The sequence below is a fragment of the Echeneis naucrates genome, chromosome 17 (assembly GCF_900963305.1).
Source record: "Echeneis naucrates chromosome 17, fEcheNa1.1, whole genome shotgun sequence".
In the NCBI taxonomy this organism is placed as follows: Eukaryota; Metazoa; Chordata; class Actinopteri; order Carangiformes; family Echeneidae; genus Echeneis; species Echeneis naucrates.
Genome location: NC_042527.1, coordinates 14438470 through 14460627, shown reverse-complemented (window position 1 = coordinate 14460627; position 22158 = coordinate 14438470). Strand labels below are relative to the sequence as shown.

General features: G+C 40.4%; 4 protein-coding genes across 5 annotated transcripts in view; 2 read left to right on the top strand and 2 right to left on the bottom strand.

Moving 5' to 3' along the window:
• The first annotated feature begins 456 nt into the window (after positions 1-456).
• On the top strand, positions 457-3006 carry arf1 (ADP-ribosylation factor 1). Its single transcript, XM_029524497.1, has 5 exons — positions 457-479; positions 1867-2050; positions 2194-2304; positions 2472-2596; positions 2741-3006. Exons 2-5 carry the CDS (start codon positions 1906-1908, stop codon positions 2897-2899), a joined length of 540 nt encoding a protein of 179 aa, XP_029380357.1. The 5' UTR covers positions 457-479; positions 1867-1905; the 3' UTR covers positions 2900-3006.
• A 2517-nt stretch (positions 3007-5523) lies between these two features.
• On the bottom strand, positions 5524-9219 carry c17h1orf35 (chromosome 17 C1orf35 homolog). The gene is made up of 8 exons (XM_029525650.1): positions 8626-9219; positions 7578-7728; positions 7443-7488; positions 7268-7350; positions 7019-7091; positions 6755-6834; positions 6474-6593; positions 5524-6096 (listed from the first exon to the last, which is right to left on the bottom strand). The coding sequence occupies exons 1-8, from the start codon at positions 8720-8722 to the stop codon at positions 5841-5843; spliced, it is 906 nt and encodes a 301-aa protein (XP_029381510.1). The 5' UTR covers positions 8723-9219; the 3' UTR covers positions 5524-5840.
• guk1a (guanylate kinase 1a) lies at positions 8120-13921 on the top strand. Its single transcript, XM_029525652.1, has 9 exons — positions 8120-8220; positions 8328-8492; positions 9226-9362; positions 11378-11491; positions 11987-12028; positions 12134-12369; positions 12486-12570; positions 12663-12748; positions 13306-13921. Exons 3-9 carry the CDS (start codon positions 9329-9331, stop codon positions 13342-13344), a joined length of 636 nt encoding a protein of 211 aa, XP_029381512.1. The 5' UTR covers positions 8120-8220; positions 8328-8492; positions 9226-9328; the 3' UTR covers positions 13345-13921.
• Positions 13922-14589: 668 nt separating this feature from the next.
• Positions 14590-22158, bottom strand: part of obscnb (obscurin, cytoskeletal calmodulin and titin-interacting RhoGEF b) — a 47478-nt gene continuing 39909 nt past the window's right edge. For both annotated transcript variants that reach the window (XM_029525648.1, XM_029525649.1), the window contains 16 exons: positions 21545-21684; positions 21193-21393; positions 21002-21078; positions 20742-20912; positions 20417-20576; positions 20107-20223; positions 19835-19999; positions 19577-19735; positions 19277-19454; positions 19038-19151; positions 18756-18923; positions 18396-18498; positions 18175-18304; positions 17951-18044; positions 17776-17818; positions 14590-17072 (listed from right to left, as the gene is read on the bottom strand). In XM_029525648.1, coding sequence (XP_029381508.1) covers positions 15971-17072; positions 17776-17818; positions 17951-18044; positions 18175-18304; positions 18396-18498; positions 18756-18923; positions 19038-19151; positions 19277-19454; positions 19577-19735; positions 19835-19999; positions 20107-20223; positions 20417-20576; positions 20742-20912; positions 21002-21078; positions 21193-21393; positions 21545-21684 — 3122 coding nt within the window. In that variant the 3' untranslated portion in view covers positions 14590-15970. The remainder of the gene's footprint in view (positions 17073-17775; positions 17819-17950; positions 18045-18174; positions 18305-18395; positions 18499-18755; positions 18924-19037; positions 19152-19276; positions 19455-19576; positions 19736-19834; positions 20000-20106; positions 20224-20416; positions 20577-20741; positions 20913-21001; positions 21079-21192; positions 21394-21544; positions 21685-22158) is intronic.

Sequence of the window (22158 nt, the reverse complement as noted above, 5' to 3'; positions counted from 1 at the left end):
ACATGACAGGAAAATACAGTTTTCTGGTATTAATATAGTGAAAAAAGCTTTACTTGTGTGATTGGTTTGCAAATCCTGTAATGCTTTATTAATTTGTGTAGTTGTATATATATATATATATATATATATATATATATATATATATCCTTAAGTGATTGTGTGTGTTATTGAGAATAATCAGAACTATACTTGTTGACAAGTAGATACAATTCTTGATAAAAAAAAAAAAACGTTTATTAGATATTTATAAAAGCAAAAAAGGGGTGTTAGAAGTTAGTTAACCAATGACCAACTTGGAAATGTTGAACACTGAGCCGTCCCATTGGGGTGTAGTTCCCCTCTCGGTCACAGGGGGCGATAATGTCCCGCACTGATGACGTTCACGGAAATTTAGCACGAGCGGAACCTCTGACGTGTCAGACTGTCGCCATTTTCCTGAGGAAGGAAACGCCTTGAAGAAGGAAGGAGATATACAAACCGTGTAAGTGCAAAGAGAAAGACTCTAACAAAGCCGAATTGCTGCCCATTTTCACTCGTACAAAAAAAAGCTACGCGCTCGAAAGTTAAAGTGTCCGGCTGACCGTTTCCACGTCAGGAGACACATCGACTTTCAGCTACGAGCTAACTTTACCGACCAACGACAGCTAGCCGGCTCGCCTCAGGCTGACGGTTGTTTGTGTTTGCTCACATTCTCGCTCATTGTCAAAGTCAATACCAATGTCTGCGTCGTGTCAGCATACAAAGGATCTCTAAGCTTGTCTTGAGAGGTAATTAATTAGAAAGGATGAAAACGGGCGCGTGTTAGCATTGCTAAGCTAACGCTGTCGTTTGTTTACGTCCTCGGGCAGCTCGGTGAGTAAACGGTACCCTCATGAGCTGGCATTGTGGCATTGCGAAAGTCGTGGTATCGAGTTTAACGTGCGAACAGCAAGCTGGTTCATGAAAACATCTTGGAGCAGGGTAGCTGTTAGTTCTCCTGTACCGGGGAGGGGGAGGGCGGCTCGTCTCAGCTCTCAGCAGGTCACAGAAACAGCGACAACATGATCAGCTCCATCCTTTCGAGTTGTGTGTTTGTCGACAATGACAAAGTGTATTTATGGCAGTTCAACTTAAAACAAGCATTGGCTCAAAACAGCCACCCACCCTAAATTGAAAGAGTAAGGTGTTATATGGTCACTACTTTAGTCACATGATCAGCTGTGTGTATGTGATCCATGGCTGCTCCTGTGTTATCAAAGACTGTTCAAACTGGGTACAAGAAAAAGACACTGAAGAGAGCACAAGACTTTCAGTCAGTTTCTCAAGTTGTAATCATGCTGGAACTGACATGTCTGAAAACACGAGCCGCATTTGAACAAAATATCAACTATTGTTGGCCTGCATGGACACATTGATGCCACTTATGCCATCTTTATCTGTTTAAAGAAATGGCTAAAGGCTCTTTGTCTGTGTTCAGTCCAGGTTATTAGAGAAAGAAATTGGGTTATATTATTTTAAAATTGGTTTGTCTTTTTAAAAGTCCCCCTGAGAATAAGCGATGTTTTGTGACACAAATGTCATTCGTATACAATAACAGAATTTGGGGATAAAATAGAACTTGATGGTTACAGGTTTTTACTTAATGCTCAAACTCAGCTGTTTATCCCATGAGTCAAAGATAAGTAACTAACCCTGATAATTGCGAAGCTGGAGTGACATAAGACTTATTAAGAAAACAGGAACTTCTGTATTTCTGTTAATTGACAAATGAACAAAACTTTTATCCAAAAAATTTGAAGCAAGTTTGAACTCCTTTGTTAATAACCTCTTGTCTGTTACAGAACTCCCTCGTTTCAACAAATGATCTGTGAATCTGTTCCTCCACAGGTTTATTTTGGTCAAAGTAGCTTCCAACCACCAGCAACCATGGGGAATATGTTTGCAGGATTATTTAAAATGTTTGGGAAAAAAGAGATGAGGATCCTCATGGTCGGTCTAGATGCTGCTGGAAAGACAACTATATTGTACAAGCTAAAACTTGGAGAGATTGTGACTACCATTCCCACAATAGGTAAGTCAAACGCTATGAGATAATTTGCTTTTATATGGACCGTGTTGCGTTTGACACCACACAGAACAATACTTTTCTTGTGGACAAGTATACCTTATTAGTATTCAATTTGTTATCAATGTGATAATTCTTTGTCCTCTCAGGTTTTAATGTAGAGACAGTAGAGTACAAGAACATCAGTTTCACAGTATGGGATGTTGGCGGTCAAGACAAAATTCGTCCACTGTGGCGTCATTACTTCCAGAATACACAGGGTAAGTTTAAATATATGAAGAACTTATTGTCTGACATTTGTTTTCTGAAAAGCAATCTCATTGTATATATTTTTTTAATATGCATAAATATTCAGCAAAAATTCCACTCTTCTATTTGAAAAGATCCACCCACACAATAACTTGTTACCCTTTTGCTCTTGTTTCAGGTCTAATCTTTGTTGTTGACAGCAATGACAGAGAGAGATGTACAGAAGCTCGTGAAGAGCTTGTGAGAATGTTGGCAGAGGATGAGTTGCGTGATGCTGTGTTATTAGTGTTTGCCAACAAACAAGTAAGTACTTTAATCTCATGAAGACAGATATATCACATCCACATTTTATTCATTTATTTCATTATTATTAGTTTTGTTGTTTAGTTTTTTTTTTCTTCTTGTAATCACGGGGTGGTGCTTTTAATGTTCGTTTATCACTTGTAGGACCTTCCAAATGCTATGAATGCTGCAGAACTCACAGACAAGATGGATCTTCATTCCCTCCGCAACAGACACTGGTACATCCAGGCAACCTGTGCCACCACCGGGGATGGTCTCTATGAAGGGCTGGATTGGTTGTCGAATCAGCTGAAGAACCATTAATAATCAGAGCTGTCCTACTCCACCCAATCCGACATTGCTATTCTCAAGGTGTTGTAAAACTGAGCTACACTTCCCCCCCCCCCCCTCCCAAAAAAAAAAAAAAAAACCTACTGGAAGCTGCCATATCTTCAGCTGTTATTACCACAAACACACAGGCCAGTGGTGGGGTTAATATATTCTTGTAAAACAGTTTTTTATTTTATGTAATTGTAAATAGATATTAGTAATGGGGCAGCTCATCGATCCTACCATGGCAATATTTTCTCTCTGAGTGGCAGCCATGAAAAAGAAAAGGGAGGAAATGAGTAAGAATTTACCAGCACATGTTGGCTCCAGGACCTCAATGCAATCTGATAACTTATTCTCTTGTCACATGTACTGTAGAGGGATCCACAAGGGCCTTTTAATTAAAAAAATAAATAAATAAAAACTGAATTATACACTGATCTTTAGTTACTTTAACCAGTGACTACATGTACCTGTCCCTAAACTACCATTTAGCAAACACTGGTATATTATTTATACTGACTTTACCAAATTGAGAACTCCTTGTCTGTGAACACTTGCCAGCTGTTGGTATACAGTGTGTTGGCTTGAACTGAAAAATGCAATGATCTCCTATCTACCTTCTCTGCAGAGGTTTGAAAGGCAGTTTGTTGTGTCAGTGTTGGGTTTTGTATTTCTGAGTCTCAGGTTGATCATGTGCTGCCTTTTTAATATACTTGTTAGCAAAACTGCATGATGTGTTCTGTTCTTGAAGGGCATGCATATTTACTGGGTGTTTACATCATTAGTCTGAACAGGAGCTGTTACCCCACTGAATACATGTGTAAACTGTGTGAGGTAGTAGTCACTAAAGGAGTTGCACACTACAACATCCTAGAGTCAGTAATGACTCTAGAAAGTCATGCCTTTCTTAAACTAATGATATTCTGGGAAATTGTTTTGATGGAAAAATCCGTTTCTGTGACATTTGTACTTCGGTGCCATTATCACTTCCTTTGCAGCACAATGTCTTTGGAGTAAACAGAAAATCCTACATTTGCCTTGTTAACCAATACACTTTGCCCCTTCAATTCTTAAAGGTGTGGGTGTTACTTTATTGCTCTTAAGATTCTCTGGGTTGCATTAAACATTTTTTGAATTATAATTGTCTAAATGGTTGAAGACTATATTAATCTTAAGTTTGTTCATGTTTTTTTTTTTTTGTAAAGTTTTGTTTTGTGAGGGGAAAAAAAGCACTGTAATTAAAGCGACTGGAGAAAAATGTCTCAAGCTGATTGTTTCACGCTATGCAATAAATATACTGAAATATACTTAAGTTGGATGATGTAGCTTCTCTCAATGTTTGCAAAAAACTGAGCAACTAATATTTTTATCTTTGAAGTAGAGTGATGGGAATTTTTTGATGGTTTAGGTTAGATACAACTAACAGTATCTTACTATACTTCAGGAAACAATGTTGTGATATCACAGAATACCTGATACTGATGTCAGAGTGAACTGTTGGTGTGATCACCTTTTGACCCAGGATGAAAGGTGATGTCCCAAGGTGGTGGAAACCACCCAACATTTGAGTTAAAGAATTAATGCGGAGCACATACCCCGCTTCACATTGTGTCAGGGTGGCAATTTAGGACAGCATTCTTGCAGGTTGATTAGGCTGCCGTGGTTAATGCAGCCAAGCCTATAAAACATGGCAGGAGAGTATGGTGGCAGTGGAAGGAGAGGGAGTTCGAGTCTCGGGTCCCTCATGGGGTGGCTTTGTCTGGCCTCCTCTCCTGCTGCTCCATCAGCTTGGTTTGTGTGTGGCGGTCTAACGGTACTCGGCCATATAAAAAGACCAGCCTGGTTTTTTGCACTCTTCTTTATGAATGCCTTGCTCTTTTTTAGTGCACCCCCCAGGTGCCAGCCAGCAGAATACCCTCTTTCAGACCAATTCAGGACAAATGCAAACACTACACTCTATTATGACCAGTGGAGAGCATTCCAATGGTATCGCACCAGTCAGGGAGCTCACCCTAGAACGGTGAAGGATTAAGGAGTGCTGGCTTGACTGAGAAAAAGAAAGACCATAGCTGCTGAGTAGTGCAAGAAGCGCAGTGGGATGGAGGTGTCCAAGGAGGCAGGCATCAAGGAGCATCCTTGAGTTTGGGAAAAAAAAAAAAAACAACAAAAAAACACTAGAAGAAACATACCCAATTAATTTTTAAATGTAGTCTTAATTTTGGAAGAGGCAGCCACAAAGCCCCATTCTGAGTATTTTCATTGTGTGACTATTGTTTTATGATGCTCTGTGCTGGCGATAACTTGCTGCAACCATCAAAAACTCCACTTTGGTTAAAAGCACATCATAAAATCATTGATTCTGTAATATCATGTTTATAGTTTAATCTCTATGATACAAAAAGATTATGATCAAATCTAACAATTTTTGAAAATCATTTACTTTCGCTATAGAAAAAACTTGAAATATTTATATTTAGATTGACTATACATGAATATCTTCTGGCTCACAATACACGTTTGTGCAGCAACAAAAAATTATTTATAAATTTCCTGAGCAATTACAGCCATAAAGGCAACACAGTGGAATAAATGATTCATTTGCCATTCACACTCTGTTGTGTCTTGCATGGCTTTAATCTGAGAAAAATGAAAACTAAAACAGCCCAGGACATCAAAGTATTGGTGTTGTCATGCAGAATTTGTTATACTACTAACCTGTTGAACACAACCAAAAATGACAAAAAAACACTGTCCCACGACCAACTGATGGACTTGCTGGGTCAGAGGTTAAAACACGAGGCAGGACACATTAACCCGTCTCCATCATCAGTCTATTGGCTTGCTCAGGGTGAATGAGAGTTTTAGGGCCAGTCGCGCTGCTGTGGAGCGTTCTCTTGCATTATAGATCTTTAAAAATTCAGGGAGGGGAACATTAGTTGTCTGAGTCTGTGTCATGGCGCCGCCTGTGGCTTTCTGCTGCGCCAGCAGGGGTCATCTTATGGCTGGCGGGGTTACGGGAGACAGGGGACCCCCCACCAGATGAGTCTGTGTCATGCCGCTGCTGTCGATGATATGGGTGGGAGGGCTGTCGCTCAGCCTTTGCTACCCCCCTTGAGTCGCTGTCATGGAGTCTGGCTCCACTCTGACTATGGTATGATGGATTATGATGATGGTGGTCCTTTCTGTGTCTGAAGAGTAAAGGGAAACAATCAATGACTAACATTGCATTGGGGATGGTCTAAGATGTGGCGCTGAGAGAGAAGTAGCTGATGAGCTTTGAGGTGACATCCACAGAAAATACTAAATGACAGCTGGAACTGAACACAGAACAGCCAGTTACTTAAAATGAAATCTGCACTCCACCATCAAATACTGCTTCATGAGCACAAATTACTGAAGTACATAAATTGCATTATTCATATCCCTCATGATTTACAGACATGAGCTAACTAATTTATCTATTTTCTTGGTTAAAGGGAAACAAAGATTCAAGCTGCTGTATTTAGGACAGTGTCTTGGTGCCCTCTAGTGCTAACAACGGAAAAATTCTGAGAGATGAACTGACCTCTTTCTGTTGTCATCTGAGTCTGAGGACGAGACTCTTCTTTGTCTTTTCTTCTTCTTTTCCTTCTTCTTTTTCTCCTTTTTGCTCTTCTTTTCTTTCTTCCTCTTTTTGCTCTCCTGCCTATGGTAAAAAAAAAAAAAAAAGAGCAGTGAAGATAGTTCTCATTCAATAAACATAAAAAACCCAATAGAGCCCCACATTTGCCTGAGTAGAATTAAATATTCAAGGTTTTTTGAGCCTGGAGTATGAACTGAATGGCAAGTAAAAATATGCATACATACCGTTCTTCTATCTCCTCTTTCGCTACACTCTCTGCTGTTCTTGTTGTTGGGGTTTCAGGACGACCCTCAGTCTTATAGTGCTGTAAAGACACAATTTCTTTCATGCAGACTGTATTAAATAAACTTCTTAGCTGTTATATTATCAAACTACATGTCCCCTGTGTCCATCACACATTAACATGATCAATATCAATATATTAAGAATCCCACCCCCCCTCTCTGTTTACTGATGTTTAAAAGGTTGTGGAAAGGAAAAACACTTACAGTAAAAACTGGTAAACCTATCTTTGCAGCCTCCTTTTCTTTTTGTGACAGCAACATCTTCCTTGACCCTGCACTGTAAATAGAAAAGCACTTGTAAATAAAAAGCACTTTACAATCACAATCACAACCACAGACAAGTAGCTCTCTCAGCACCACTTGAATGTCAATAGGAAAATTGTCAGTCTACAAAAATAGAAACACGTTTTCTTACTGAGAGGAGAAAAAACAAACAAACAAACAAAAAATCACCTAGAGCTCCCCAAGCCTGAGACACGGTCCACGTTTCTTTCCTCACCATCAACCTCTTCCCTCCTGCAAACATCTGCAAGGTCCTATTATCAAAATTGGATAAAATTCATAAGATTAAAATATTAGAGCATATTTTGTCACAAACTTAAATGCAGAAGTTTACACAGTAACGTACTTCTTTGGTGAGGCCAGTTGGCTGTCTTTTTATATTCTTGTGCCCTCTGAATTTAGAACAGAAAGGGAAAATTAATTCTATTCATCACTATGCCTAAATTTCTTTTTCAAATAATTTTTAGGAAGTTATACATACAGGGCAGCCATCAGTGCCTCATGCTCTGCAGCTTTGACGGCAGCAAGCTCATCCTCTCTGGAAGAACCTGCCTTGCCTTTTTTGTCTCTTGCATACCACGTCAGGTCTTTACCCTTTTGCCATCTTCCTACCGGTGCCATCAAAGAGTTCCCTGGAAACAACAGTGAGTGGTAAAAATGTGGATTTGCCCAATATGGAGTGAATACCGGTGCAGAATTTCTATTACAATAACAGAAAATCATAACAAATGAAATTATTTAAGATCACTGGCAGTTTCATTCAGTGTTCAATGTCAACAGAGGTCACCCTAACCCTTCCAAAGTAATGTTATTAATTAATTATGATAATGGTAATTATATGAACCCCTCCCAGATGCAGTGACTAATTATTTGTTCTGTACTGTAACACATCAAATACCCAAACACACAAAACTGCCCCCACGCTGAAAGCCTGCTTGGCGATGGACCAGACTTTCCGGTTGTGAGTCTGAGGGGATACCCGGTTGTTCATTTGTGATGACTATTAAAAGAATGCTGGTTTCGGTGAACGTTTATGGCTGAAGAACAAAAGTGTATCCACACATTGTGATCCTTTACACCCTTCACTAAGTCAGAAAGCCTCTGCCGATGGTGGAGTAGTAACCGTGAGGATAAGTTGTTTTCTTTTTTCTTTTTAAGTGCATTCATATCTTTTAGTGTGTTTGTTTAACCCGCACACAAACGGAGAGGGTTGTCCTGTTTTCTGTCACAGCTGCAGTTGCCAGCCGTGTGTGCTCACACAGCAAACAGGCTGCGTGTGTCCGCTCATTGAGGGAGAGGGCAGTAATGACTGCTGAGACCTGCAGCTTGTAGGGAGGAAAACGGGAACTACGACACACTCCCACACACTGTCGAATGAAGGACTTTACAACAAAAGGTACGCCAAAGCTGCGTGTGAAGCATTAGGAGCTGTTGTGTGTTGTTCACGTGTCTTGGTCTGGCAGTTGAAAGTTAGCAGGTGGCTATTAGCAACATTTGCGCCGATAGCCGAGATGGCGTTTTCGACTTACCGAGATAGTTTTCTCTGTGTTTATCGACTTTCACGTCATCCCAGTTGAACTGGTCCTGGCCTCCTCGCACCCCTCCGGATCTTGAAGAACCGAACATGTTTAGTCAGTCTCCCCTTTTTTTTGGATGAAGAACTGCAGGCCGCCGCTTCAGCCGGCTAACTGTTTAGCCACGATGCGACTGGCGAGGCCTTCAGCGTCCGCTCATCCGGGAAACTTAGCGCCGGGTTAAACCTTCCCTATAGGTCGGAACAGCGTGCTTCCTGGCGGAGATTTTTATTCCGAGCACTTAAACCAGCGGAGCAACAAATCCTGCTTGTGTTCGTATTTCCAACAACCCCAACCATCCCAAACGAGGAATAGTTGAGTCAAACAGCCTTCAAGCTATCATGCACACGTCACTCCGCCCTGAAAACAAAATCACAGCGATAACAGTCACCGATAGGATGCTAGTCTTCGTCTCAAAGGAGGAACGTAGCTTTTATACACCCAAAACACCTTCGTCTCCAGCACGGTGCTTCTCTTTGGCCAATGTTAGAAAAACTTGACGTTTATCTTGTTTTGTGTCGCACTCGTCGTGACATATAATGTTGTGACCCGCAGTGATGACGTAGGCAGCCCCTGTTTCCCTAATGGCTCTCGCAGCGGAGGAGGGAGAGAAACCCTCCGGACAAAGGCTCACAATCTTAGACTAACGTAACTTCCGATGTACGCGAGATATTTTTCCAGGCTATCTTCAGGTAAGAAGGAGGATATTTGTTTGTTTATTCACTTGTCTGTTGTTGTTGTTGTTGTTTTTTTTTATGTCCCCATGTTTTGAATTGTCCCTAGCATCAGCCCCAGTCTTTCATTTTGGGGTGACTGACTGACTCTTTTTCTTCACTGATGCTGAAGGTTGAGATGGTTGTTTACTGAGCTGGATTCAGTTCCCATTATGCAATATTGCACGTAGTTTAACCCTAATTTTGCCAGATCACGGCTAATGCTTCAGTTTTATTGTTGACAGCTTTCTGACGCGAGTGGAACAAAACAAGTGTTAAATAATGTACCCCCATAACTGTAAAGTCAACCAGCAAACCTAAAGGCCCAGGTTTGCTTACCTAGAGCAGTTACAATATGATTATTTAGTTATTAAAATACAATAAATTGTCTCGAAAAATCAGGCCAATCAGCACTAGAGTGTCTTTTTGTATATATTTTTTCAGCTCTCCAAGTGAATGTGCAGAGCTCTCAGGTTGAAGAGCTCTCACATGACTTTGCCTTAGGCGACAAGAAGATACCAGTCACATGTGATTCATTTCAGAGTTTAAGTTAGGCACAGCCCAGCTTCCAATAAGTGTCAGTCCACATTGATTTTAAACTCGTGTCTCCCATTTTCCTTCACGCAGCACTAATCCAAGTAGAAGAGGTCACATAAGAGGTTAGCTCTGTGCTCCAACTTAGTTGTGGTAAATTGCTTCAATAGAATTGTGGAAAGCTTTAAATATGGAAATGGGGGATTGGGTATTTGGTCAGGGTTGGGTGGGTCTAACATATTCTAAAATAAGAATGAAAATGTTGAGCTTCTTTACTCTTCACTGAGCTCTGAAAAAGGGACACCTGCAGCTTTAATTGTCTGAGTTGCTGTCCTTGGAAAGCATTCAAGAGGCAATGGAGAATGTCTCTTGTCATTTGCACCTGCAAACAAAACCTTACTGCATCTGGTCTGCCTGGAAACAAGGCTCCTCATGTTTTCATTTCATACTGTTTTACTACAAGACCACAGAGCATGCCAAAGTATAAAGAAATGTGCTTTTGGTTTTAGGCATAATTTACTTTTTATTATTATTAGTCATATTGACTACCTCATTTTTAGGTACATAAATAAACAATGCCCTTGACGACAGAGACTTGTCATGTGTGTAAACATGGCCCTGCCCTCTTGTTCTTTTTCTCTTGTATACCTTCAACCCACACGCATTCACACCTGCCCTGCTCACTTGAATGTCTACCTGCACTGTATGTGCAAAGGTAAGGAGGCACACTATGGGACTTAGTTTATTATTTACTTGAGCAGAATTAATTATGTAACTATTACTGCTAATGAATTGAAAAAAGTTGCTTTTGACATCACAGTAAAAAGGTTCAAGGTTGAGTTTTGAAGCAGTACTTAATGTCAGCAGGGTTCTTGAGTTTGATGTAACAGACAGTCTTGTCCGTGTAGAGATATGGTTGTAGGTACTATATTAAAGTTTACAGGCTTTATGAACTGTAATTCAACTCAACTGCTTTATCCCACTTGTTAGCCAGGTCGCCTGTGATGTAGTCACATTGATAAATCTCATTTTAAATGGTCACGTTTTACACTTACTTGAATATGAGGCTGTATCTGTACTAGAGGCAGTTTTGTGCTTAGTCCTCGGTTATTGCTATCATTGTGTGCAGCAGGCTCTCAAATTAGGGAGGGATTATTCCAACCATGGCAACCCCACAGCTTTCTAACATGTTGATTGCTGTTGTTCCTGTGGGAGAGTTACTGCCAAAATTTGCTCTGCCGTTATCATTGTATCATCTTCTTCCTTCTTACCAGGGCAAGGTCTGTCTAAACAAGTTAACTGCTGCTGTAATATTGTAAAGCCTTAAGACATGTTTGTGCGTCACAAATGGTGCTATCATGGCTCATGCTTTGTTTGATTTCCAGATGTTGGGATGTATCGTCCTTCCCCATCAACATCTTTTTGCTCATGCTGAACGCTCATTTTTCTGCCTCTTTCAGCAATGGCTGGACCCAGGCCTGTGGTGCTGAGTGGCCCCTCTGGGGCAGGAAAGAGCACTCTGCTGAAGAAGCTCATGAAGGAATATGACAACGTCTTTGGCTTCAGCGTTTCTCGTAAGTGAGTCAGCAGGAAGACAATAAGGATTCCTTTCAGTTGGCATCATCAAACCTGTAGCTCCAGATGAGTGGCTATTGTGGCAGTGCCAATCAAGCAAAAAAAAAAAAAACAAAACTTTCTAAAACGTAAACCAGAGCTGCACTGTGATGATTGGCTTACATACCAGTTATTTTCCAGAGATTCATCAGTCTGTAAAACGATTTTCTTTTTTTTCTTTTTTTTTTTTAATTTCCTTGTATCTCGAAAGAACCGAAAGATATTTAAAGGACAATGATATGAAACAAAAACAAGTAAACAATTGATTTAAGTAGCTGGAGCCACATATTTTGTTTTAATTTTGTTTAAAAAAAATGGTCTTAACGGTTTACAAATTTTTTACAAAATTGGTAACTATTGAGGTATCACACTAACCATGCAATTTAACTTTTAGCTGTAGGTTCAAATCCAATTAAAGTCTTTCACCTAAATGTCATCATTTCATCATTCTCCAGATACAACGAGAAATCCTCGACCCGGAGAGGAGGATGGCAAAGGTGGCGTTCTTCCTTTTTTGTGACGATTTTAAAAACTCATTTATACATTTCCGCAACAGTTTTGTAATATTTTCTTCTGCACATGTTCTTATTCTGGGGTTTCAGACTACCATTATGTCACGCGGGAGGTCATGCAGGCAAGCATCGACAATGGCGACTTCATTGAGAATGCAGAGTTTTCCGGGAACCTGTATGGGACGAGTAAAGCCGCCGTGCAAGACGTCCAGGCCAAGAACCTCATCTGTATACTTGACATCGACATGCAGGGTGTGAAGAACATCAAATGCACTGACCTCAATCCAATCTACATCTCCATCCAGCCACCGTCCATGGCACTCCTGGTGAGAACACGAGCACAACAAAACAAAATTCTCTTTCTAAAAGCCGTGTTCACATTTAGAACACTCCTGTGGGTACAAAGCTGTTTCTTTACACTTCTAAACGTCTTCTGTTGCAGGAAAAACGTTTAAGAGACAGAAATACAGAGTCAGAGGAGAGCCTTTGCAGGCGTTTAAATGCAGCAAGGGTGGAGATGGAGTTTAGTAAGTATTAACAGCTTGCTCAGAAACACTTTGAAACCACATAGGTGTTTAAATAATGAGAAATAAGTGAGAAAAACTCCTCCTTCCTTCAGGTAAAGAGCCAGGTGTGTTTGATGTTGTCATTGTCAATGACAAATTGGAGGATGCTTATGGAAAATTAAGAGAGGCTCTTGTTGAGGTGAGTTACTGTGAATACACATTTACATGACACTTCATCATAGTTTTAATTTGAGTTACACATCCCAAAAAATATTTTGAAATCACACATTTTATTTAAGCAATGAAAACTTACCATTATCAGATGCAGCAGGTCCCATCTATCTTTGGATAATGGTTTGCACAGCTGTAGCCAGCTGCAGGCAGATTTCCCGAATAATTAAGTATAGATTATGTTAGCAAGCTGCAGCTGATCTAAATTTACCAGTGAAAGTTATCTCAGTCAGTGAAGGCAAAGGTTATCCAATAAAAATGAGAAGCCTGCCTCTGTCAGCCATTAACTGTAAAATTAATAAAAGTAAGTGAAGTATGTGTGCATCCAAGTGTAGACGCTTTGTGCAAAGGCTGCATTGCATGTTGTTGTAAACACTTTTAAAGTAACTTTTCAGGGAAAATTAAGGCAAATGTAATGATTCCATTACCTGTATTTCAGCAAACATTTTCTTAGGCTGTCTGATTTATTTCATGCAAAAAATCCGTTTGGACTAATGTGAAATTTGTATATTTTTCTTTTTTTAGGAAATCAATTTGGTTAAGAAAATCAACATGTCTTCGTAAGAAACTGCAGCAATCCTGGCTCCACCCAGCCACTCCTTATAACACCACAGACCTCCATTCCAGTTGTGTACATTCCCACAGATGGTGGTCTGTGTAGAATTTACATAGTTTAGAGGTGAACAATAGCATACTGTAAAGTGAAAATTTCTTCTTTTTTTTTTTTTTGTAACAGACAAAAGTACTTTTTATATTTTTATTTTCTTTTATATGGGAAAAAAAGGATACTCCAATAGTCCTTATGTGACATGAGTGGCACAGCAGGATTCACTGAAGATAATAAACAGTTACTGTGCTTGGCCGTCTCACCGTAATGAAAGCACAGTGTGACATCACTCATTCCATTTTGCGGATAAACTGGTTTTTGAAGTTATGTATTTCATTATGTTAGTCAGTGGCCGGAGTTATGGTACTCTTAATGTGTAAAAAGTTATTTTGTGCAATTGTGTTGATGAAATAACTGTCAAAATGTACTCGTGATGGACACAGTGAAAACATGGAAATCATGTCAATAGTTTAGTCACAAGAGATACATGCAAGTTAACTGTACTGTTTAAATAATAAAACTATTCCAATGTTGGTTTTTTTAGCTTTTACTAAAAAGACTTATGTAAATGGCCACATAGTGTGCTAACACCATAGGAATAGTGTTATAATAGGATTAAATCCTTTGACAGATGAAAAAATGTGGCTTACAAAAAATTTTTGGGAGATGGCTGACCAGTCAATTGAACTGTTTGTTACAGTTGTAAAGTTATAAGAACTTTTATATTGTGTTACAGTCACTTTGCAGCCACAGCTGTAGAGAAAATAACATTTGATGGACTATTTTGATTCCTACGAAAATGAAAGCTTTTAAGACAAACTGAATGGCACGTTTCTCTTTTTTTTCCTCTACCATTCAGAATTTAGCACAATGAAAGTTTTGCTTGACAGCTAAGAACACATTTGTAAGCCTTTGTATTGTAAACTGACAAGTCGTTTTCCGGTATTCCTTTATGTTCATTTTTCATCTGTCTGAATAACTGTGCAAATGTCACATAAAATGGTTTGAGATGTACGTAGTCCTGATTTTCCCGCCAATCTTAACCACCCGTCACAACATTAAGCTTTCTATATAAAATTATCAGTGTATCTATGGATCCAGCAGTAAGACTATATTGCATGTTGAAACTCCAATAAATTGCAAAACATGATCCTAGTGTAATATTTGTATGCGTAATGCAAGTAAGGCTTCTGAAATAAACGTATTTGCAGTTTATTTAATTCAGATTTAACACAGTATCTCACGTTTCCAAAAACTACACATGTACAATACAAGCAATTATAATCTGTTAGTGCCGTAATTATTACATTACATGATTCTCGCTCCTATTTAAAACACCTTTCAACAACACCAGCAACACACATCTCTAAGGAGGCAGATTTTCTAATCAAGATTTTCATTGAAAAGGAAGTAAATTCTGAGCTCAAGTACATTGTGTGTGTGTGTGTGTGTGTGTGTGTGTGTGTGTGTGTGTGTGTGTGTGATCAAATATGACATGATGGGTCAGATTACTTTGGATTAACACATATGCTCTGGAAAAGCAAATACATGCAGTCACTCTTCTAAATAACAATAAATATGAATATCCTGTGAGGTCACAGGTCATTGGGCTGCATTGAGAGATAAAATCAAAGAGTAAAATGTTTGATTCACAATGAATTGTAAACATCTACAAACAGATGCACTTAAACAGCTAGAGATCTGATGTAAAACCGTTCACCTACCAAACGATTAGCTTGTAGAAATGTCACATTTGTAAAAGCTTGGCACGAAGTAATCATTCAAAAACAATGGTACGACTGATTTGACCGAACTCACTAGAATTTGATCGTACACTTATGTTCAGACTTGGACAACAGCCCTTGAGCTGCAACAGTCTCAGTAATTCTGTGGTTAGTTTTACATAATCAGCACTGCACGTGTAAGTTTACTTAAAGCAATACTGAAAAGAAAGTGAACTGATTAAATCAATATGAACTCCAACATTTGCTGATCCAGGAATCCCAGGTCCAGCAAAAGTGCAAAAGCTATCTTTTCTTGTAGGGTACAAAAGTAAAACTGAAAAATATGTATATCTGTGTAACTACATAGCTATCTGATTATGAATACGAGAAGAGCCATCACTACAGATAATCCCTGGGAAGTTGATAATAATGAAGGTCAGGGATCATCGATTTGTAAAAGTATATATGAGTGAAATGTGATTAAACAAATTCAGCTCAACAACAGACAATGAAATTGCCAATAAATGTCAGTCTTAGTTTTTTAGCTTCTGTCCATCGGCTGCATTGTACAACTCATACATGACATATAGCCGTTGTAACCGAATGACATTGGACTGAAACATGCTTACAGTGACATTCCAACTCACCTAGTCTAGAGACCATTTGATTAAAAAAAAAAGACTCCAGGTGAGTCTTATTTCTGATGGGAAGCTTCAAAATGGAATGGTCCGTCAAATGCAGAAAAGATTCTTGAGGTTAGGATATGTTTGTTTGTTTGTTTGTTTTTTCAATATGTAAGCAGAAATGTCCCTGTTTAAGACTCAGAGGGTTTGTGGTACCAAATTAAAAATGTTTGCTTCTACTGGTTCTGATTATCGCTAATCTGAAGAGTGACTGGGTTTCCCACTGAGGTGTAGCCATAGGTCTGAGTTGACACCTTAGTTTTAAAGCTCTGCTGCTTACCCTCACCTCTTTGCACCTCTGAGCAGTATGAAGGCTTCACCTCCAGCTTTGCGTGGCTTACTTGGATGGGGACTTGCCTCTCCGTCCTTGATCGCGTTCCGCTGGCTGGAGGGACAGGCGATGAGAAAAGACTGCTGGAGAGGTGCTCCTTGAAGCGACTGAAGAAGCTGCTCCTCTGCCTCGGCACCACAACAGGCCGCCCCACGTTCAGGAGCACTGGCTGTCCCACTGTGGACCCGCCAATTTCCCTCTGCAGCACAGAGATCTCACAGGGCTTTTCAGTGACTACATTGGAGGAGCCGTAGGTCTCTCCTTCTTCCGGAACATAATCCTCCAAGTCCTCAAGGGTCAAAACACGATCTCCTTTTTTCAGGATTTTAGGCTCCTGCTTCCTCAGCAGATCATGGTCATTACATTCATCATCAGGCTCAAAGATGACAGTTTGTTGATCATCCAGGTCATCGCTGTCCTCTCCTGCTGGAGTGAGGACGGTTAGGACCTCCTGTGGCTCCCCATAGGCAGAGCCAGAGGGCGCGTTACCCTCCTCCTCCTCTTCCCAAGAGAGTGGCTGGCTGTTCACATCTCCAGACAGTTCAGCCTGAGCCTGCTCCACCAGCTTGTTGTTGGAGTTGTTAGCGTTTGGGTTTTCTGGAGGAGACCGCTTAGGTCTGGAAGGAGTGGCTGCACGATCAGACGCTGCAGGTGAGACACCTCTCCTCCTGGGTAGCCTCGGAGATTTATTGACCTTGTACTCGATGACCTCCTCTACCTCAACCCACCTGGGTTTGCTTTCCATGACCTTGGCCTCAGCACCTTCCGGCTGAGTGACATAAAGGGTTGGGATGGTGGTCTTTCTTGGAGTGGGCACCCTTCTCAGCCTTGAAGCAGCCGGCTCTGGGGTGGAAGTCTCAGAGCGGTGGGCTCCAGCAACAGTCAAGCCGGGCGATCTGTGCCTCCGCATTCGTGGGTTTTTCACCACAGTGGTTATCGTCTCCTCACTGCATTAAAAAGATCACAGGCTCTGTCAGTACTACAGATGAATATATACTAATTGCCTGGCTGGATGGAGTTTTCACACCAATAAATCAGCTGCTCGGTTTAAGTCATAAGTCATACAAGTGACATGGAGCTATGCAACTAATTAGGAAAATGTGACTCCCCAAAAACTGGGCTGTCTGATATTAATGAAACACTTGGCATGTACGTCCCGCAGCATTCTGTACTGATTACTGTGGTTAAAAGGATGTAAGCACAGCAGAATTAACTTTTTTCTAAACAGTAATCAAGCTATTTATATAATTAGTCATGTCTATTTTGAAAGCATCATTTCATCTATGCAGCTCAGCACTCTTGAGGCAAATTTATGATTTGCAATATGAAACCATATAAATAAAAGTGACTTGAAGGTAACATAAATGCCGTATAAGGAACTGCAATAATAAAGTTACCAGTTAAAGAAGACAGCACCCTGGTGAAAAGATCACATCCTTTCATCATCATTATAACAGTCCTTTGCACTCAGGCTTTAAATACAACACAGAGATGCATGCATGGGGCCAAAGAGGCGACCACACACTGCTTTAGTTCTCAAAATCTCCTCTGAGGCCTAATTCTGTTTAAGCAAGCAATGCCTACACAGTAAAGCCAAAAATAACGTGTGTCAAAGAAGCACAAGGGTCAATTTAGTCCAATTGCACTCACATAATGATGGTTTTCCTCGGTATTTTTGTTTCCTGCTCGGTAACTAAGGAGGAAAGGAAAGAAATAAGTAAGATTAGCTGGTCTTAGCTAACCTACATTAAAATAAACTGTAAGGATAGCTTTTCCAGTTTTTGAGAATATACAGAATTATTCTATCCAAAACAATTGGTCCTACCCTCAATAGTGATGGCCTGTTCGCCGGTCCGAGCCCCAGCAGAGGGTAGGACTAAATCAGCAGCAGACTTAGCAGTTCCCAAACGGTTGGACAGCTGAAAGCAGCAGGGACGCATTACAGACGCTTTAAGATGATGCATTGTTGCCAATTGATGAACAGCCTTAGAGCCTTTAAGTAAAAAAAATCTTCACATCATTTAGTATTAGCATTATTAACCAACCAACCTCACACTCGTAGTGTCCCAGGTCTCTCTCTGTCAGGTTTTTTATTACCAGGACCAGAACACCACTCCGGAGCTCACTGTAGGTCTGATACTTTTCCTGGTCAGTCAGCAGCCTGCCTTCTTTGAACCACCTTTAACAGGTTTGTGCAGAAAGTTATGATAACATTATCATTTTATTTATTTTTTTTTTTTTGCCAAATTCAAAGTAGTAAATGTCCATACCTGATCTTGGGGGTGGGGGCACTCTGTATGACACAGGTGAATTGTGCATCCTCACCAGCAACAAAGACAGCATTCCTCATTTTATTTACAAAACGAGGAGGCACTGCGACAAACACACAAAAATATATTACTTCCTTTAACACTTGAAAAGATTGTGTTGAAGCAAGTTTCTCTGAAGCAGCCAAAAAAGACAAAAATATTTGGTCACTAAGCACCAAGTCTTTTTGGTCTAACTGCTGCTTTAACATGCTACAGCTGTTTCCTGTGGTAAATTATAGCTATGAACAAAAACATCAGAGTTTTTTTTTTTTTTTTTTGGACTCATACTTTTTAAGGACAACCATAATTTATGCCACTTACCCTGAACTGTGATCTTTCCAAGAGTGCTGGCATTGCCTGCAGAGCTTGTGGCAAAGCACATGTACTGGCCAGAATCTTCAGCTGTCATGTTGTCCAGGATCAGAGTGCAGGAGCCATCAGGATCCTCAATGATAATGTGATGAGGATCTGCTTCCACTGTGCGTCCATCTGTGTAAACATGTAAACCGTTGTATTAATGACACATTTGGTCTACACTACTCTATATGATCCATTAGAGCAAATGACCAAAAAAAAAAAAAAAACATGGTGTAAATTTCATACCTTTATACCACGTGACCGCTGGTTTGGGTACTCCAGTGACTTTGCAAGCCAGTTTAACAGTCTGACCCAGCTCTGCTGTGCAGTTTGCCAGAATTTCATCAAAGTCAGGGGGGCCTATAAAACAAGCAAACAAACAAACAAAAAAAAAGGGCATGTTTGAATTTTCCAATGTGATAAACAAGAAAACAAGATACAGAAAAAGTTTGACTTGTGTGTGTGTGTGTGTGTGTTCCACTCACTCCATGCTGGCATGCTGTATCGCTGCTGCAGCTCTCTGAAGTCTCTCAGCCATGAGTTCTTGATTGTGATGGTTCGGGCCTGTAAGGTGTATTTTCTTACAGAGTCCTCGCGTTCATGCCAGATTTCAAAAGCACGGTCATCACCCTCCACAGTCTCGTTCACATCAATGTTATTAAGCTGCAACAAGATGGAGAACACCAAGAGAATCATTTAGGCCGCTGATTAGGGAAAATGACATACTTTGAAAGAATGCCATCTTTTTAAAACGAAAAGATGCATGATTATATTAAAAGTCTTACCTTCATCATGTTCTTAAAGACATATGCTTGTGTATCAGTGTTGCTGTCTCTCTTAGGTTTGCAGATTATACAGTAGTTCCTAAAGAGGAAAACGTGGCGATGGTGACCTCTAGAGGACGTCCTGATTCCAGGCGCTCCCTCCCACACTTGGAAGGGACCCTGATGCAAAAAGCAAAAAAAGATATAGTGATGTGGTCTCAGAATTTGGACTTAGTTATACATTAAGTGTAAAACACTAAATCAAGCCTATTGTCCCACCTGTCTAATTGGCTCTCCAAGCACTTCCAGCGTGGCGGGATAATTTTCGATCATGGAGACATGGTGGGTGTTCTCAGAGCGCTGGGGGAGTGCAGACACCATTGCATAAGCTTCTTCCAGGAGGCAGCAGTTCTGACCATTTCTTGCCTTGTTTCGAATGAGTTCCTGAAGACAGCAGAGCAGAAAATTGAACTTAAATGAGGTGACAGGTTTGAACGGTAAATGTCTTTCATGCAGGTTACACATCCCAACGAGCTGACTGAACATGTCACCTTGAGGAAAGCCTTGTACTTCTGAATCCTCTCCAGTGGTTGGTGGAGGTAGGCATTGATGCTGCGTACAGGGGGATCTGCAGGGTCTGCACTAGCCTGGGCTTTCTCTGAGTACTCCTACGATGTGATGAAAGGAAGGCTTTTGAATTCAAACGTTCATTACGATAAAGTAAATAATATGAAGGCCGGCGCGACCAGTAATCTGAATTGGTCAAAAATATGTTTGATTTGGTAAATTTAGAGGTGAAAAAAGCAATGAGTTTAAATTTGGAAACATTGCATGTGATAGCTCTGAGCAGAGTTGTGCTACCTTGAAGAAGTGATGAACAGTCTTGTCACTGACAGCAGCTTCTGCCTCACTCTGACCAACAAGGTACTGCAGGTACTTTTCAAAGCCCTCCTTGTTCTTCAAGAAGCACATAGCTACATCATCATCTGTGTCACAGTCATTCAGCTTTGGGAGGAATGCCCTGGAATCAAATTTGTTATAAAGTGAATGCAGTGATGACATAATCTTTTTGTCTTTGAGTACATTTTCCAGAAAAGAGAACGAGTAGTCTGTGAAATGTGCCTGTTCTTTACCTAACCTTTAAAATAGCTGACCAAAAGGACTAGCAACGAAGAGGTGAGCTTACTTGCTATGGAAAGATTTGATGTCATCAATGTTCCTGAAAATGGTTTCCTTTTGGCTGCTGACATCAGGCGGTGCATCAGAAGTGTCTGCATGCTTCAGGTGATGGGAGGTGAAGAAGCCCATCTCCCGTACGTACTCTGATTCCCCATTAATCAGCTCTTGTAACATTTGGCTAAAATGAAATGGAAAAAAAAAGAGAGTGGTTATGATGTCTCCTTTGATTCCAGTATTTGCTTCATAGGTGTGGATATAGGTACGTACAACAATTTCTTCTTGTATTCACCCTCTGACACCTCCTCTGTACATGTTTCTGGAAGGTCACTTGTTTCAGCTGAGAGCTGAAATACACATTTTTGAAACCATTTAACTGTGTTAAGGCCTCTCAACAATACATGCATGAAAAGATTTTCAAAATCTCGTTGTTGATCAGTGGCTACAGTCTTGAGACGTACTTTGAGTTTCTTGTCCAAGTAGGCAGGTGAGACCCAGCCTTGCCGGGATGGGGTGGTTTTGGTTGGCTTAGTCCGAACTAACCATTTGAGTGGATGAGCTGAGTCTAAAACCTCAACATACTGACCCTCCTTCAGAGAGATTGATTCTTTGCTTGATACAGTTGGGTTGTAGTCAGCTGTTGCCACATAGATGTCAAACATCTGTAAACATGTATGTTTGACAATGAAGAGATTTCACTAAATGATAACATTATTTAAATCCAGTCAGTGACTAAGCAGTTTATTAATGCAGATCTTGTATTTCTCATACAGTGTAAGCAAGTTTTTATCCACTTTGATTTCCATATCTCACCTCTCCTCGGGCATCACCCTCGTCTGACTCTGAGGAGGAGTCAGCAATGAGGGACGGAGGACGGGACCGACCATGATGGGGTGATGGAGAAGGAGTCTTGGTCTCATCATCACTGTCAACACCAGGTACGCGTAATGAAGCTAGGGCAGCAAGGATGGACAGGCGCAGTCAGAGATACATGCAATGCGTGCAAAGAAGTTCTGCATGTATAGTTAATATTGTTTTCTATGTTTTGAAACTTGATTTGCCATCAATTTATGTTTAAGGCATTAGTACCAACACCACTCATTTTGTCAAAGGTTAGGCGCAACACAGGACCAATAACATAATTGCTATATTTGTTAATATTGGTGCAAAATAAATATATAACTAGATATTAATACATTTAATTTTTCATTTCATTTTGAACCGCTTATCCACCAGGGTCACAGGGGGTGCTGGAGCCAATCCCAAGATGTCATCTTGGGCAAGGTCGGGCTACAAACTGGACAGGATGCCAGTCCATTGCAGGGAAGCATATAAAGACATACAGAGACGAAAAACCCTTCACACACACACACAATTACGCCTATGGACAATTTGGGGTCACCACATGCATGTCTTTGGACTGTGGG